Source organism: Pogona vitticeps, chromosome 1, assembly GCF_051106095.1.
Source record: "Pogona vitticeps strain Pit_001003342236 chromosome 1, PviZW2.1, whole genome shotgun sequence".
NCBI lineage: Eukaryota > Metazoa > Chordata > Lepidosauria > Squamata > Agamidae > Pogona > Pogona vitticeps.
The window spans coordinates 56,285,232-56,301,851 of NC_135783.1; the positions used below are offsets into that span (position 1 = coordinate 56,285,232).

General features: G+C 39.5%; 1 protein-coding gene across 1 annotated transcript in view; it reads right to left on the bottom strand.

The window, feature by feature from the left end:
* The window catches only part of FMN2 (formin 2), a 245,110-nt gene that overhangs the window by 211,416 nt on the left and 17,074 nt on the right, over window positions 1-16,620 (bottom strand). Inside the window, exon 2 of the mRNA XM_020787324.3 lies at window positions 3,529-3,695. Coding sequence (XP_020642983.3) covers window positions 3,529-3,695 — 167 coding nt within the window. The remainder of the gene's footprint in view (window positions 1-3,528; window positions 3,696-16,620) is intronic.

Consider the following 16,620-nt stretch of genomic DNA (forward strand, 5'->3'; position numbering starts at 1 on the left):
TAAAATAACATTTGAAAGTAACTTGGTCTCACTCATTACACCAGTGTAACTTATACGCCATATTACTTGCATATATAAAGGTGTATACAAATAAATATGCCATTTTCACATGAAGATATCCTTTAGGTGTAACATAAGTAACTTCAGTGTTGACTCATTATATCTAGAAGTAGCTTTGTAATACTTGTTACCTCTGGTAGTTACTTATTACTTGTTATTTCCAAGCTCTAAATTAGAATACCATATTTCTAGTTCTATGTATGTCTAGCAAGAATTTCCACTGGGTTTAATAAGACTTACTTTCCAAGAAAGTTTGTATAAGATTGTAATCTTAGGGCCTTCCTACCTTCTTTTTTTTTCTGGTCTAGAAATCTGTGCCACTCCAGTCATAGGCCAAAATCTTGTTCACATAAAGTTCCATGGTAGAAGTTAGTGATATCAGCTGGCACCAGTAGCATTTATTGAAATAATATTAGCTGTGGGCCCAATGGCAATTTTTATATATATTTTACTTGTATTTTAATTGTTCTAAATTTTTATTGTATTTTAAATGTTGTAAGCTGCCCAGAGACCTTTGGGTAGTGTGGGCGGCATATAAATTAAATTAAATTAAATTAAATTAAATTAAATTAAATTAAATTAAATAATAATACTAATAATACTAATAATACTAATAATACTAATACTAATACTAATAATACTAATACTAATACTAATACTAATACTAATACTAATACTAATACTAATACTAATACTAATAATAATAATAATAATAATAATAATAATAATAATAATAATAATAATAATAATAATAATAATAATAATAATAATAATACTTTTTCTCCCACTTTTTGTTCTAAAGCTCCCCAAGGCTCCCTTGTGCTCTGAGGAAGCCTTTGGAAGTGGGTAAGAAACCCTGGTAAAATAAAATTAACTATTTAGGACCTAACCTGAAACTTTCCCAAAACAAAGCAAGCTACTGGTCAAGAAAAATATATTTTGAAACACAGGTGGAATTATAATAGTCCTAATATGAGTAAATGGAGACTGCAGCCAAGAAATGAGAAGACTGAGGCTCAGAAGGGCAGCAATGAAGGAATGAGAAAAGGCCATCAAGCATAAGGATGTATCACTGGAGACCAAAACTACGGTCACTTACACACACGTATTGCCAATCACTATGTATGAGCGTGAAAGTTGGACAGGAAAGAGAGTTGACAGGAAAAAAAAATCATGAGAAAGCAAGATTCACTGGAAAAAATAATGCTGGGAAAATCTGAAGACAGCAGGAAAAGAGAAAGACAGGTATGGGATGGATTAACTTAATCAAGGAAGCTAAGCAGGGCTGTTGAGGACAGGGCATTTTGGAGGACACTCATTCACAGGATGCAGTTTACAAAAACAAAGCAGTTTACAAAACAAAATGAAACTCACAATAATAGACTTAAAGCAGAAGATTAAAGAGAAAAAAGAAAGAAAACAAGGAATAAAATCTTTAAACAACAATTAAACAAAATTAAAAAGTATCCAGAATAAACATGTTTTTGATAATTGTCTAAAGGTCATTGGGGTTAGGACTGGTCTAAACTATCTTGACAGGGAATTCTAAAATCAAGGTGCTGTCATGGATAAGACCCGGTGCCTGGAAACATCCTGTACGTTTACAATGAAATCACTATTGTTATAAGAAACAGTCAACCTATTCATTAAACAGAAGCAATTGCAGGGATTGACAGATGATAGCCACAATCTGCCAGTGAGTAACCGTCCAGTGACCTTTCACTGTGTCCAGAATGAAATGATTAGCCTGCTCACACTAGCTCAGGACCATAATGGTGTAGAGCATTAACAGTAATGTACAGAAAGTTTGAGAAGCAATAATGCAATTATCCCGCTGCCAGTGTGCTTGTGCCCACCACTTCTAGCAAGGCTATGTATGTAGCATTGGCACAAGGCAGTGAATCTAGAAATGCTGGCCTTGTTTACCAAGTGTTTCTCCCCACATGGAAGCATTCTGTTCACATAGTCCCAAAAGGATGAAGATAAGAACCCACATAAACTCCAATATTAAACAAGTATAAGAATCCCTGCTGTGTCAGGATGAAAGTCCACCAAGGCCCTTGTCCTGTTTTCCAGAGCTGCCATCAAGAGTGATACTGAGACAAATGCCTTCTTCCACTGTTGTTCCTCAGTGGCTGAGACTTAGTAACTTGGAGGCAAACAGTCATTTGCAAACCCATCTTATCATTTATGTTCCCACCACCACCACCATTAAAGTTATTTACATGACTAGCTCAAAATCTTACTTCTGATTCCAGGACCAGTGGTAGTATTATAGTTACTGATATCAGAATCAAGTGGAACATTCATTGAGGTCAGAAGGTTCTTACATTTTCTTCTTATGTGTAAGACTGGACTTCCCATGACAGCTTTAATGCAACTCATGTAAAAGATACCTTAAATAATCAAGCGAAAGGCTGATCAGCTAAAATAATTAAAATGGATGCTCCTCAGGAAGACCCACCATGGAATTTGAAAGACTTTATGCTGTTAGGAAGGAATTTTCTGCCGTAGTTTAATGCTAATTATAACTATCAAGTCATGATTATCCTTCTTGACTTGTATGTTTTGCTTAGTGAGAATCTTATGGGCCAGAATCTTATTGAGGTCCATATAAGTTTTGTGTAACATGCCACAGCCAACTGACAAGGTAATGGGACATATTTGCCCTGCACAATTGGTTGTATGAATCGGCACATGACCAAGATGCACCTTAGAGCAGTGGTCCCCAACCTTGGGCCTCCAGATGTTCTTGGACTACAACTCCCAGAAGCCTTCACCACCACCTTGGCTGGCCAAGATTTCTGGGAGTTGAAGCCCAAGAACATCTGAAGGCCCAAGGTTGGGGACCACTGCCTTAGAGCCCTGTTAATTGGCTTCTATTAGCTACAACAAGTTATGCAAGCCTTCACAAACACCAGCAGGATCTTGACTATGGTGGGCTATAATTTGAAGTGTTCTCATATGTTGATTACTCTTAGACTCTCAGTTTAAATAAGGGATGTGGATGGAATGTGAACAAGGTTGGGACAAAAATTTCAGATCAGCATTAATAGTGAAGAGAACAGTCAGGCTGAGTTGAACTACAGGAGGTAACCTTACTCCTGTAAAAATCACAGTACAGAAAGTTGTTTCCTCACTGATATATACTGCCACCAAGATTATGGTTGGTCAGTTAGGTGACAGAAATGGTGAGCAGGGCACTGGTGGATTACAGCAGGCTGCTGCAAAGGTTTATTGTAGAATAAGGCCTTGTGACATGCCATTGGTGCTACAAAGATAACATAGATGATGCCAGGCACATTTTCCTGGAGAAAGATTTCCAAAGACTCAACACTGGAAAAGCATCTCTGCTAGGCTACACACAACTTGGTACAGCTGAACCAGGTCTGGTTCAGACAGGAACACATGAACCACCTCAAAAATAGATCACAAGTACTGTATTGGCAGAAATTCAGCTGGACTTACATCAAATGTTGGCGCACTTTGTTGCGCGTTCTGACCACAAGGCTCTCGGAAGCAGTCACTAAACGGGAGCAAAAGGCCCATCGCAATGATCCAAGAACACAGCTTCTCTGCTTCTTCTTGTGGTGCATTCTCTTGCTGGCTGGACAGCTTTTCCAACAGAGTGCGACCTGCAAAAATTAGTCAACAAATTAGTCTTAAAACAAAGCCCAGACAAAGGACAAGAACACCCTATTGGTTCAGATAAGTATTTGAATAGAAGAACCGTACAAGTGGCATAACATAACACTTGCAGGGTTTGCTCCTCCAAAATAAAATAAAATAAAATAATTGTTCAAAAATCACTTACAACAGAATGGACCTCAGGCATTGGTGGGACACTTCTCCAAGTTTATTGCTACTTTAAGTACAGCAGATTGAGAGTCACACAAAATGTCTGGGGAGAAGAGAGTAAAAGGGTTTTCTGGGGGAGGGCCTTTGCTTGAAATAAACTGTTGAATGATAATGGAGCATGTTCGCACAGCAGCAGTGGAAGAGAAGGGAAGGTTTTGTCTGGCTCTTCAGAAAACCCACTACACAACTTGCTCCCTCCCAGTGTGTGCAAATAAAAGATTTTGACTGAAATCCTGTTATGCAGTTATGCAAACAGCAAAACTCTCAGGCAGAAATTGCTGTCAAGTTAAGAAACCTCCATAGACATTATCCCTTGCATATTGTGTTAGGCAATTTAACATGCAATGGGTAATTCCTATGGAGATTTCTTGATTTATGGGAGTTCATATCTATAAGTTATGCTGTTTGTATACCTGTGCAACAAGATTTCAGCCACTGAATATGTGGCTCACAGCTCTGTAAAACATTGCTAAATCTTACTAATTTATATTAGCTGTTCCCAGCTCATGAGGTACCAAATATACTACAAAATATTTACACTGGAAGTAAGGTAAAGGTTAACTTACTGGACATTTAGTCCACTCGTGTCTGACTCTAGGGCACGGTGCTCATCCCCGCTTCCAAGCCATAGAGCCAGCGTTTGTCCGAAGACAGTTTCCATGGTCATGTGGCCAGTGCGACTAGACATGGAATGCCATCATTGATTGATTGATTGATTGATTTGTTTGTTTGTTTGTTTATTTGCTTTGTACCCCACCTATCTGGACTACCAGACCACTCTAGGCTGCATTACCTTCCCATCGAGGTGGTACCTATTTATCTACTCGCATTTTTACATGCTTTCTAACTGCTAGGTTGGCAGGAGCTGGGACAAGCGACGGGAGCTCACTCCATCCCATGGATTCAATCTTATGACTGCAGGTCTTCTGACCCTGCAGCACAGAGGCTTCTGTGGTTTAACTCGCAGTGCCACCACATCCCACAGTGGACGTAGACATTAGAAAAACTTAGACCTGATCAAGCTTAATAAGTTTGGATTTATATTTTGGCTAAGTCCCCAACTTGTTTGCAGTCTGGCCGTTACTTCCTAGGAAGTTATAAGACTCTGATAGGAGGCAGGAGATTTTGCCTCTGTGCTCCCCACTGCTATGCAACTGAGAGGGAGGAGAGCATTCACCCACTCTGGTAATATAGCATGCTGCAAGCGTGTCTCAGCTGCAGCAATATTGGGGGCAGTTGGTGAAGCCTTAAAGGCTACTCCTGCTGCAACAATGGTCCTCTTTCTTCTTTGTTGTTGAATGGCCTGCCCACTGGCCCTATTGGCCAGAGTGAAGTTTCGGGTCATCTAGTGGGCTGGTTAGGCATTCTGGGCTCAGGATTCCTGACTGGTATTGAACAAAAAGGGCCACCATAAGTTTTTCCTATCCCATTCTGATTCCTTCAGGGCAGTGGACAGTTTCATGTTAAATAGGATGCAATTTAGTGAGTACTGGGAGAGGGGTCGCAATTGGGTCCCCTGCTTGGGTACCATTAATCATGGGACTCAGGGACACTGACAGGGATGGCCCTATGAAACAGCCGGGAGTGACGATCAGCCTGAAATTGTAGGACTTGGGTTAGAAACATACCTGAAAGTTTCTCCTCAAAATAGCAGGTCAGGGCAAGTCTGGAGATTTGATAATGGATTGCCCAGTAATCTTTTTTATTTCATTAAATACTGTGTCCTCGAATAGCTCAACTTTACTATAGAACCACCATAAATGCTGAAATGAGCCTCCTGTTCTATAGTTCCTCCAAGAAAGTGGCAAGACAGGGGAATTTATATACAGTATGATACTGTGTTTCCCTGGAAATAAGAGAGGGTCTTACAGTGGTGCCTCGCACAACGGTCGCTCCGTAGAGCGACGAATCCGCGCAACGATGCCGTTTTTGCGATCGCAAATGCGACTGCAAAACGGTGCCTAGATAGGGGGAAAATCGCAGAGCAAAGGTCAGTAAGCGGTTCGCTTACTGACCTTCGCTTTGCGACCCGCCGATCAGCTGTTCCGCGGCTACAAAATGGCCGCCGGAAGCCCCAAAATGGCCACGCGCAGCGTTTTTGCACCCTCGTTAAGTGAGGGGAGGGCACGAAAATGGCTGCCGGCCATTAAGAAGCATCGCTGAATGGTGAGTATTCGGCCGAATTGGAACGCATTAAACCAATGGCATTTTACGTTCCATTCAACGATACTTTCACATAGCAAGGGTTAATCCGGAACGGATTAACCTCGCTGTGCGAGGCACCACTGTATACTGTATTAATTTTCGCTCCTAAAATGCATTAGGGCTTATTTTCAGGGGATATTTTATTCTTTTAATGTACAACAATCTATATTGATTCAAATACAGTCATGTCATCTTCTTCTAGTTGTTGCACAATGGTGGAGGGCAGGGTTTCACTTTAATGGGGCTTATTTTTGGGGTAGGGTTTATATTACAAGCATTCTGAAAAATCATACTAGGGCTTATTTTCAGGTTAGGTCTTAATTTTGGGGAAACAGGGTAACTTCACTGATGTCAAATGCAACTTCTGTAATATCTTCAAAGCAGACTCGTTAAACCTGGTTGACACTCCCTTAAATTGATTTTAAAAATTGTTGTTCCAGTCACTCCCCTCAATTTCAATACCTCAGGCTTGTTTCCACATCATGCATAGTTATTGTAGGGTCCTGTCTAGGAAGCAAGACTATATTTTTGATGCAACCCATTTATTGTACTCTTCCAGAGTGTTAGGGGACGTGGTGGCACTGTGGGCTAAACCGCAGAAGCCTGTGCTGCAGGGTCAGAAGACCAAGCAGTCGTAAGATCGAATCCACGCAACGGAGTGAGCTCCCGTCGCTTGTCCCAGCTCCCGCCAACCTAGTGGTTCGAAAGCATGCAAATGCAAGTAGATCAATAGGTACCACCTCGATGGGAAGGTAACAGCATTCCGTGTCTAAGTTGCACTGGCCATGTGACCACGGAAGATTGTCTTAGGACAAAACGCTGGCTCTATGGCTTGGAAACGGAGATGAGCACCGCCCCCTAGAGTCGAACACAACTGGACAAAAATTATCAAAGGGAACCTTTACCTTTACCTCCAGAGTGTTAAGACGCTCCTCAAAAAAGGCTAGGTGCTCCAGACGTTCTAATGTGAACACATTTTGCATAATACAAACTTAATGAGTCCGAAGGATTATGCAGGCAAAAAATAGCCAATAATTTGCCCACTATTTTGTTAGATTCTGAGTGATTTTAATTGGGAAAATGTACAATTATGTATTTTGGATAGTATCTTCTTATGGATCATCGTTTTCTAAAATACAAAAATTATTGATCCAGTAATAGCATATACACTTAAATTACATAATACAGTATGTGCAATCAATAACATATTGATGACTTATGGCCAGCTTCCCACCATCTTCTGGATATAAAAGTACTTTTCAGGAGAAAAATGGCATATACTTATAAATAAATAAATAAATAAATAAATAAATAAATAAATAAATAAATAAATAAATAAATAAATAAATAAATAAATAAATAAATAAATAAATAAATAAATAATGAACTCACGATTGAGTTATGAGTCTCTTCTCCTAGTGGTGCTCTGAAACCATACACCCAGACCAGGGCTGCATAGGTGGCGTGACAAGCAACAGGACACAACAAATGATGTCTATAGTTATTTCTTAACTTGAGGCAACCAGCCTTGTGGAAGAAATGTATTTTGCCTAGGCAAACAGAGAGACTAAATCTTCCTAAGGGTTTCTAGGGAAATGTAGCAATACAAACACGAAGTAGGATCCTCAACACTGTATTCTGTTTCCAGAGAACAGATCAGATAGACAATATTGTATACCATGCCCTTGCATCCAGACAATGTCAGCATATGGAAGACTGTCCTGAGTGAGCAGGTTGGTGCGATGCTTTGGTCCCAGGAACCAAATTCCTAGGCTTTATTGCAAAAATAAATAAATACATTCCTAACTGTACGACAGTTTGGAATTGTCTCATTGTAGAGCAGTACGACAATGGAACCCGTTACCTTGGGAGGTGGTGAGCGATCTAATACTGGAAGCAATCAAGAGAATGTTAGCCATTTGTCAGATATACTTTGATTTGGATTCCTATGTTGAGCAGGGGACTGGCCTTATAGGGACCTTCCATCTCAATTATTCTATGAGTCTATGACCAAACAGAGAAACAACCTACTATAACAAACCTTAAAAAACTGGTTTGAATTGAGCTTTCCATGACTCCATGTCAGAGGCTCACTCCTCAGGGAAGGGAGGCAGGACAAGCTAAAGCCTTGCCCAGAGGCATTGAAGGTATGTTCCATTGCGGAGAAATCCATCACATAGAATTTGGTTTGTGGCACCAAATTGTGGAAGAAATAGCTTGATAATTGTTTAGAGTAGGTTGTTTGTTTAAAACTACTATTATTACCGTAGAAGAATAGCTAAGAACATTGCCCAAATATTTCAGAGCAGAACAAAATGAATTTTTTTTCTAGTTATTCACCTTCATGTGTTCACAAAGCTTGTTTGTAGGGGAAAAGTACAGACTGTTCTTACTTCAGTTACACATTCTTAGTAAACTCCTATTAGTGATTCCCTTACTCTAAGTGTCCAAAGACTTTCAGCTCTCCCAATTCCCTTTTTCTCTCAACATACTTTTACATATGTTGTAAGCATGTCTTCTACATATATGTCTGGTTTCCAAATTACTAAGCCATGTTTCAGCATATAAAACAAGGGACAGTATACAGATAAAACTAAGATTTGAAATAGTACATGAAGCAATTAAGAACATTCTATGCTAGTTAAAACTGTATACAGTACGTTAATTACATACACTTGACTTTGGACAAGCATTCCAAACATGGCTAGGGAATCTTGGAGTCTAGTCTGGAGGCAGCACAATATCATTATTTAGAGCTGTTGCATCCATAGTTAGCATATAGGCTTCTTTTTGAGGGGCTGGTCACGCAACCAAAAAAACCCTGAGATTTGATGTGTTATGTGAAGCTAGAAAAAAAAATGGAAGAAATGATAGGACGTCTTCTTCACCTAAATGCCCTATGAAATTTTGTGAGGCTAGAGGATTCCATTCCATAATAAAGGTCTTGTCTGAAGCAGCATGTCTTCATATCAGAAACAAGAAAAAATTTAGATGTATCGCTTTGGGAAATTACACCTATTCAAAAGTCATTAAGATAATTTTACTGCAAGGAAACCAGTGCTGAGGGCTGCAGGATGACCAGGAGTGTAACGTTTGGATTGATCTAGAGAAACCACATGCCAGACTGCTCATTTCACAACTTGCTTCAGATTATTACTTCTGTCATTTTACAGCTTGGCTCTCATTAGGGAGCATTTATGAGAGCACAAGCAACAGTAATTCATAATGACTCATTCCCACGTTGATTAACTACAGCCAACTTTTCTAAATACTCAAATAATCAAGAGTTCATTGGCTTTAGAATGTAACCAAAGCCATTTGAACATGCACACTTATATGCACACATATTTTTAAGCCTAACTCTTCATCATCCTTTTGTCTCACCTTCACAATTAGTAGTCAGAGCTGCTGGCCAGCAATACTTACAGACATAATGAACAACTCTCCATAGGCTAATAATATATATGTGTTTTCTTCCAACTTAAAATATTAATTATTACATATCTGTAGCTGTACATAGGTGTCTGTCATATTAGAAACTCACAGAACAGCTCATGGGTATTTCGATGCAAGAGAATTTGCATCCCATTCTTTCTCCAACAAACTTACGTGTTTTATTTTATTTATTTATTTATTTATTGCATTTATATGCCACCCATCTAGACATAGTCTACTCTACCTGAAAATAATGTATTTCTACTTCACTCAGTAATGTTGAGGCAGGCTTAGAGATATGGAAGGACTAAGGCCTATTTATTATAAAGGAATTGATTATGAAATACTATGCATGGACAGTACAAATTATGCCATAAATGCAAAGTGTCTCTCCTAAGATTTAAGATTCATAGTTAAAAGGTCAATGCTTAAGAGTGATAAGCAAAGGACAAAGAAATAAGGCAATAGTTTGACACAGCGCCAACAGGGACAAGGAAATACAGATATACATGGCAAAAAAAATGATTTTGTTTAATTTGGGGGTGCTTCTTTCATTTTCATGTTTTTTTGTTCTTATGTATTATACACAAAAGGAACCATCTCTTTTGGAGCATTTTGTTTCATGTTTCCCCATTTGCATTTTCTGGCACTAGTACAAAAAAACTCTAAAACACCTCTAAAAACTACTCTAAAAAGCAGAGGGAAGGGAACAGAGAATCAATCTACTCCAGAAGCAATTCTTGTGTGAAAAATTGCCATGAAATAAAAGTACTTTTACACTTGTGGTCTGAAAATATAGTTAAGTGATGCAATTAGCTGGTTCCAACAGAGCAAAGTCACAGATTTAAAAACATTTCTGATAGTTTAATGTTATTTACATCGTACTAAGTAATGTTTTGGGTATAGTTCACAACATGGTTGTTGGAAAAAAAATGCCATTCAAATGGAAAACAAAACAGTGATGGAATGAGTGGTTTAAATGAAAATGTCATTTGCAAATGGAAATGGCATTTGTAATCCAACAGCACCATCTTTTGGAAAATATAAAAATATACAAATTATAGTTCTTAGCATAAAATAAGTTGGGATGGCAATTCTCATTTTTGTATTTTCTACATAGTCAAAAATAGTTCCTACATGTATAAAGTCTGAGGTTTTATAGAGCTGCTGCATACCCAGCAGTTCCTGGATGAGGAAAACCTGAGTAAGGGAACAATTTTTTTTTACAGTTGTTGAAGGGCAAATAAAAGTATAACTACGAATGAGAACAGATGGCCAGTTAAGGAGCAAAGGAGTGAAGTAGATGAAATGATGCCAGGAGAGCATCACTAGAGGGGAAGAAAAAATAACGAAGCAGCAGAGAGAAAAGACACAGAAGACAAATCTTCCTCCATAGATTTTAACTGACTTGGCTGGGTAAGAATATTATTTAGCATTTTTCTCTACATGTATAGATATGCTAAAGGGCTGAATAATTTATTTTACATCAAGCCAAGCCAAGTTTAAGTTTATTGTATTAGCTAAAAGCCATCACAATTGTTTAAAATATAAATATAATCGAATATGTATTTTACATAGATTTAAAAAGAATTTTAATATTTTAAGAGATTTGTACTTTGTCATTTGTTTTAAAATGTCTTTTGTTTTTAAACGTATCTTATTGGCTGGCTGAATATGCAGGCTAGTACTAATGGGAGCAGCACTTCAGCAACATCTGGAGGTACACACATTATCCATCTCACAGTGAGTTACCTTACCTAAGTAGATAATATTGGATAGTAACTGGACCATACCAAGTTATGGCAAGCTAAGTTGGTAAGCTGGCTGGATAGCTCAGTGGTTTAGGTATCTGACTGTGGAGCCAGAGACTGGGAGTTCGATTTCCCACTGTGCCTTCTCTGAATAGTCAGAATGTGTGGCCTTAAGCAAGCTGCACAGTCCCAAGGTACCCCAGATATTCCCTATCTGGAAAACCCTAAAAAGGGTTACAATAAGGCAGAAATGACTTAATGGCACACTATCATCATCATCATCATCATCATCATCATCATCATCATCATCATCATCATCATCAGTTGTTGTTAAAAACTCCAGGCACAGTCAAAATTATAAAAACATTGACTGGTATTATATAACAGATACAAGTTTTAAACAAAAACCTAAGTATCTGTTAAATATTGACACAGTATGTATGCTGTTCCTAATTTGGCCATTTTTTTCACCCCATGGGCACAGGCCTTGTTGAGGCAGAGAAGCTTGCGTGCTTTAGTAAGGTTGAGAGCTATGCTGAAGGGTCTCCCAAGCCAAACAGGTCTCAACTGAGAAGCCACCATCCATCAATTATGATGAGAGGAAATAAACAGAAATCCATACCAGATCGGTCATGGCCCAGGTCAACAAGGACCGCATCAGGTGCTATAGCCCCTGGGCATTTGGTGACAAATGGGCTGCAGGGCTCAGCAGACCCTGTTGAGGAACCAGGACAGGCTGCTGCAAAGCTACTGGAACAACATAAATGCAAAACGTGGACGATGATGATTAGGCTATAAGCCCTTACATTTATAGACTTTATTTGAAACATTCTTCTTGTTATTTTTTTTCACTCTTAAAATGGGTGCCTTCATATTTTGGACTTAAACATTATATGACTTAGGTATTTCCCTGCAACATCTGTAACTTTTCATACATTGCAAGGATGTATATTTAAGTATATATATATTTTCTTTTTAAAACTACAAATGGCCCATCCTTGCTAGGAGACTTACCATTTATACTGCTGAATAACTGGTCTACCGGCCAACATGTCCCTGAGCCACAATACCCGCAAGAAGGAACGGGAGAAGGCACTACTCCCCTGGGTGATTCTACATGAAAAGGTGTCAGGATTAATTGATCCACACATTCCAATCTTTCATTGAAGGCATCTAGTGGGACTGAATGTACAGTTCCCGACCCCAACACATTCCAGGCCTGCCATTCCCATCCCTTGAAATTTTAGTACCAAAGTCTGAAACTAGGGACAGTTACTTTTGAATTTACAAGTGCCCAGCGAAATTTGAGAGGGACCAAGAACGGCTTATGGGTCATCTGACTGTAGAAATGGGAATGAGAAAGATCTGAGGCCATGTGCTAGATGAAAGGCCAAGTAGGCAATACAGCAACCTAGAGCTAGAGGAGAATCTTTTAACATAAAAAACCATTCAAGTCTATATTTCAACTACAGAAGCTGAAAAAGAAGAAATTGAAAACTTTCATGTAAGTGTCTTGGAGCAAACTGATAACATACCAAACTGATAATCATAGGTAACTGGAATGCAAAAGCAAACATTGTTGAAGAATGAGGCATCAGAACTGGAAATAGATTTTTCAAGAGCCAACAAGCTATTTGTTGAAAATACACACTTCCAGCAACCAAACCGACAACTGTACAGGTGAACATCATCATATGGCCAGTATAAAAAATTAATAAACTACATATTTAGAAGTAAGAGATGGAGAATCTAGGTTATACTGCATCCCCTTATTTGTTCAATTTGCACATAAAATATATAATACAGGAAACTTGATTAGATTCAGATGAAGGAGGAGTGATAATTGGTGGAAGAAATATCAGTAGTATAAGAGATACAGATTATATAATCATACTGGCAGGAAGTAGCAAAGACATGAGACAACTTTTAGTGAAATTGAAAGAAGAAAGAGTCAAAGCAGGACAGCAGCAGAACATTAAAAAGACAAAATTTGTGACTACAGAAGAACTACACAACTATTAGTGTTGACAATGAAGAAATTGAAATTGCTAAAAGATTACCTCTACTGATAATATTGAGTCATCAATCCAAATGGAACCAATAAATTAAAAGACTGAGACATGGCAGGGCAGCTATGCAGGAATGAGAAAAGATCACGTGTAAAGAAGTGTCACTGGAGACCCAGGCCAAGAATATTCCTGATTGCTATGTACCAGAGTGAAAGTTGGACAGTGAAGAAACCTGACCAATAAAATAAAATAAAATAGATTCATTTGAGATCTGGTACTGGAAGAGGGCTTTACACACTATGGGCCTCCAGAAAGACAAATAAGTGGCTGCTAGATCAAATCAAACCTGAATTATTTTGAGAAGTATACATAATTAATTGAGGCTGTCATCCTTTGGGCACATCATGGCAAGACTCACTGGAAAAGACAATGATGCTGGAAAAGCTGAAAGCAGCAGCATAAAAGGAAAAACAAACATGAGATGCACTGACTCAATAAATGAAGCTACAGTTTCAAGGAGGCATAAGGAGAGCTGTCAATGACAGGATCTTCTGGAGGGGGGGTGCCTCTCCCTCACAGGGTTTCTATAAGTACAGTAGGAGACATCTTGTTGGCACATAATAACAACAAAGCTGGAGGGGGTTCAGTAGCTGAATAGATGGCAAAATGTACCCAACAGCTGCGACAGCACCCCCATTTCCACTGCAGGCTCGTGCACAGTACACCAGAGCTCATGCAGCAGGAAGACTCATACAACTCCCTGACTTGATCCAAATGGTACAGTGAACCCAAGCACATGCACCCACTAGTTCTGACTGCAATCCCTTCCCTTCCCCTCTGGGTTTTTTGGTGTCCTGCTGTTGCACAAGTGAAATATACAAATCACCTTTGCACTGAGCTAGTGAGCTTTGCAATGGGTGGGAAGAGGTGGAAATGGGTATGCAGGCTTTAAAACTGCCCCACGGACAAAAGCCCAACTTGCTTCTGTTCCAAGTCTGCCTGCCCTAAGGTTTGCCTCTCCATCAGGAGACCCAGGACGTTCAGCCACTCTCTGACACTTCAGTTGCTCTAGCAATCTTAGCAGCTACCTGCATGTTTACAAAGTGGACATTTGAAGACCATTAAGGCAAACTCCTGTTTCACTTCAGATTCAAGTATACAGACAGGGATTATAAAATCGTTTAGGTATAGTTTTCTGTTTCAGAGGGCCTGGCATAATCCTCAACTGCTGTAAATGTTATTGGTCTATTTCTCACCATGCCAAATTAATTTGTAAAAAAGAGACTAAGAGTTTGAACTTTTGCTGGGGGCGGATTGTTCCTTAGGGTTGTTCCCAAGAGACTGGCAACGTTGTGCATATAACTATGATTATGTAGCAATTAACAATCAAATAGCATTGCTATTTGTTGTATAAACAGTGGTGCATAGTGGAGTCATGGCATGCAGGGTAAAAGTGAGAGTCTTCTTTCTCCTAAAATCTTGTTTCTGTCACGTACAGAGAACTGAATGAACCCTTCTTAAAAGGTTTAAATGCCAGACTGAGTGATCTGAAAACAATTATCCCCGCTGCCACCCAAAATTCCAGATTTATGGAAATGGCTGTGTATTGCAAGGAACACGCCTTGAAAAGCCTGAAAAAACAAGGTTTTCTTTTGGTTGTTGTGGGTTTTTCAGGCTCTTTAGCCGTGTTCTGAAGGTTGTTCTTCCTAACATTTCTCCAGTCTCTGTGGCCGGCATCTTCAGAGGACAGGAGTCAGAACTCTGTCTGTGCTCTGGTGCAGTTTGGTTGGATAATTGAGTATCGCGGTGGGATCAGCTTTTGCCCTTTTCAGGAGATGGGTGATTGTGGTGATCAGCATGTTTTTTGTTGTGGGTGTATTGTTGTGATAAGAGGGAGACCTGATCTGTCACTGTGATTGATGGGTGTTGTTAGCTGGTCTTTTGTGTGCAGTGATGACCGGTCCTTGTGGCTAAGTAGAGTTCGTTGACCTTTTGCAGGCTGTATTTTTTAGTGCCAGGAGCCAGGCTTTCTTGAGTTTTAAACTTTCTTCTTTTTTGTTGAAGCTGTGCTGATATTTGTGATTTCAATGGCTTCCCTGTGCAGTCTAACATAATGATTGCTGGTGTTTTCCAGTACCTCTGTGTTTTGAAATAGAATTTCATGTCCAGCTTGTTTCAGGGCATGTTCAGCTACTGCTGATTTTTTCAGGTTGTTTTAGTCTGCAGTGTCTCTCATGTTGTTTGATTCTGGTTGTATGCTGCGTTTTGTGGTTCCAATATATACCTCGCCACAACTGCAAGGTATCCAGTATACTCCTGCAGCGGTGAGGGGGTCCCTTCTGTCCTTTGCTGACCATAACATTTGTTGTATTTTTGTGTTGGGCTTGAATACTGTTTGTAGGTTGTGTTTTTTCAAAAGTTTCCCCATGCAGTCCATGTCCCCTTTGATGTATGGCAGAAATACTTTATTTGTGAGTGGCTGTTTTTCCCCTTCAGTTTGGTGTTGTTTTCTTGGGTTGATGGCTCTTGTGATTTCATTTTTGGAGCCCGAAAAACCCACAACAATAATCAGATCCCGGCCATGAAAGCCTTCAAGAATACAAGGTTTTATTTCTTTTTGTTTTCCAAAAAGACAACACAACACTGTTTATCCGAGCACAAGTACAGAATCTGAACCAAGTAAAAAGTAAAAGTGGATGTATTGGACAGAACATACCGGGGGTTACAATTTTGTTAGCATGGGGGTGAACCCTTTAAAATATTGTTGTTTGTTGTTTAGTCATTAAGTCATGTCTAACCCTTCTTGACCCCATGGACCAGAGCATGCCAGGCCCTCCTGTCTTCCACTGCCTCCCAGAGTTGGGTCAAATTCATGTTGGTAGCTTTGATGACACTGCCCAAACATCTCATCCTCTGTCGTCCCCTTCTCCTCTTGCCCTCACACTTTCCCAACATCAGGGTCTTTTCCAGGGAGTCTTCTCTTCTCATGAGATGGCCAAAATATTGGAGTCTCAGCTTCAGGATCTATCCTTCCAGTGAGCACTCAGGCTTGCTTTCCTTTAGAATGGATAGGCTTGTTCTCATTGTAGTCCAGGGGACTCTCAAAAGTCTCCTCCAGCACCACAATACAAAAGCATCAGTTCTTCGGCAGTCAGCCTTCTTTATGGTCCAGCTCTTGCTTCCATACATCACTACTGGAAAAACCATAGCTTTGACTATGCGGACCTTTGTCAGCAAGGTGATGACTCTGCTTTTCAAGATGCTATCTAGGTTTGTCATAGCTTTCCTCCCAAGAAGCAGGC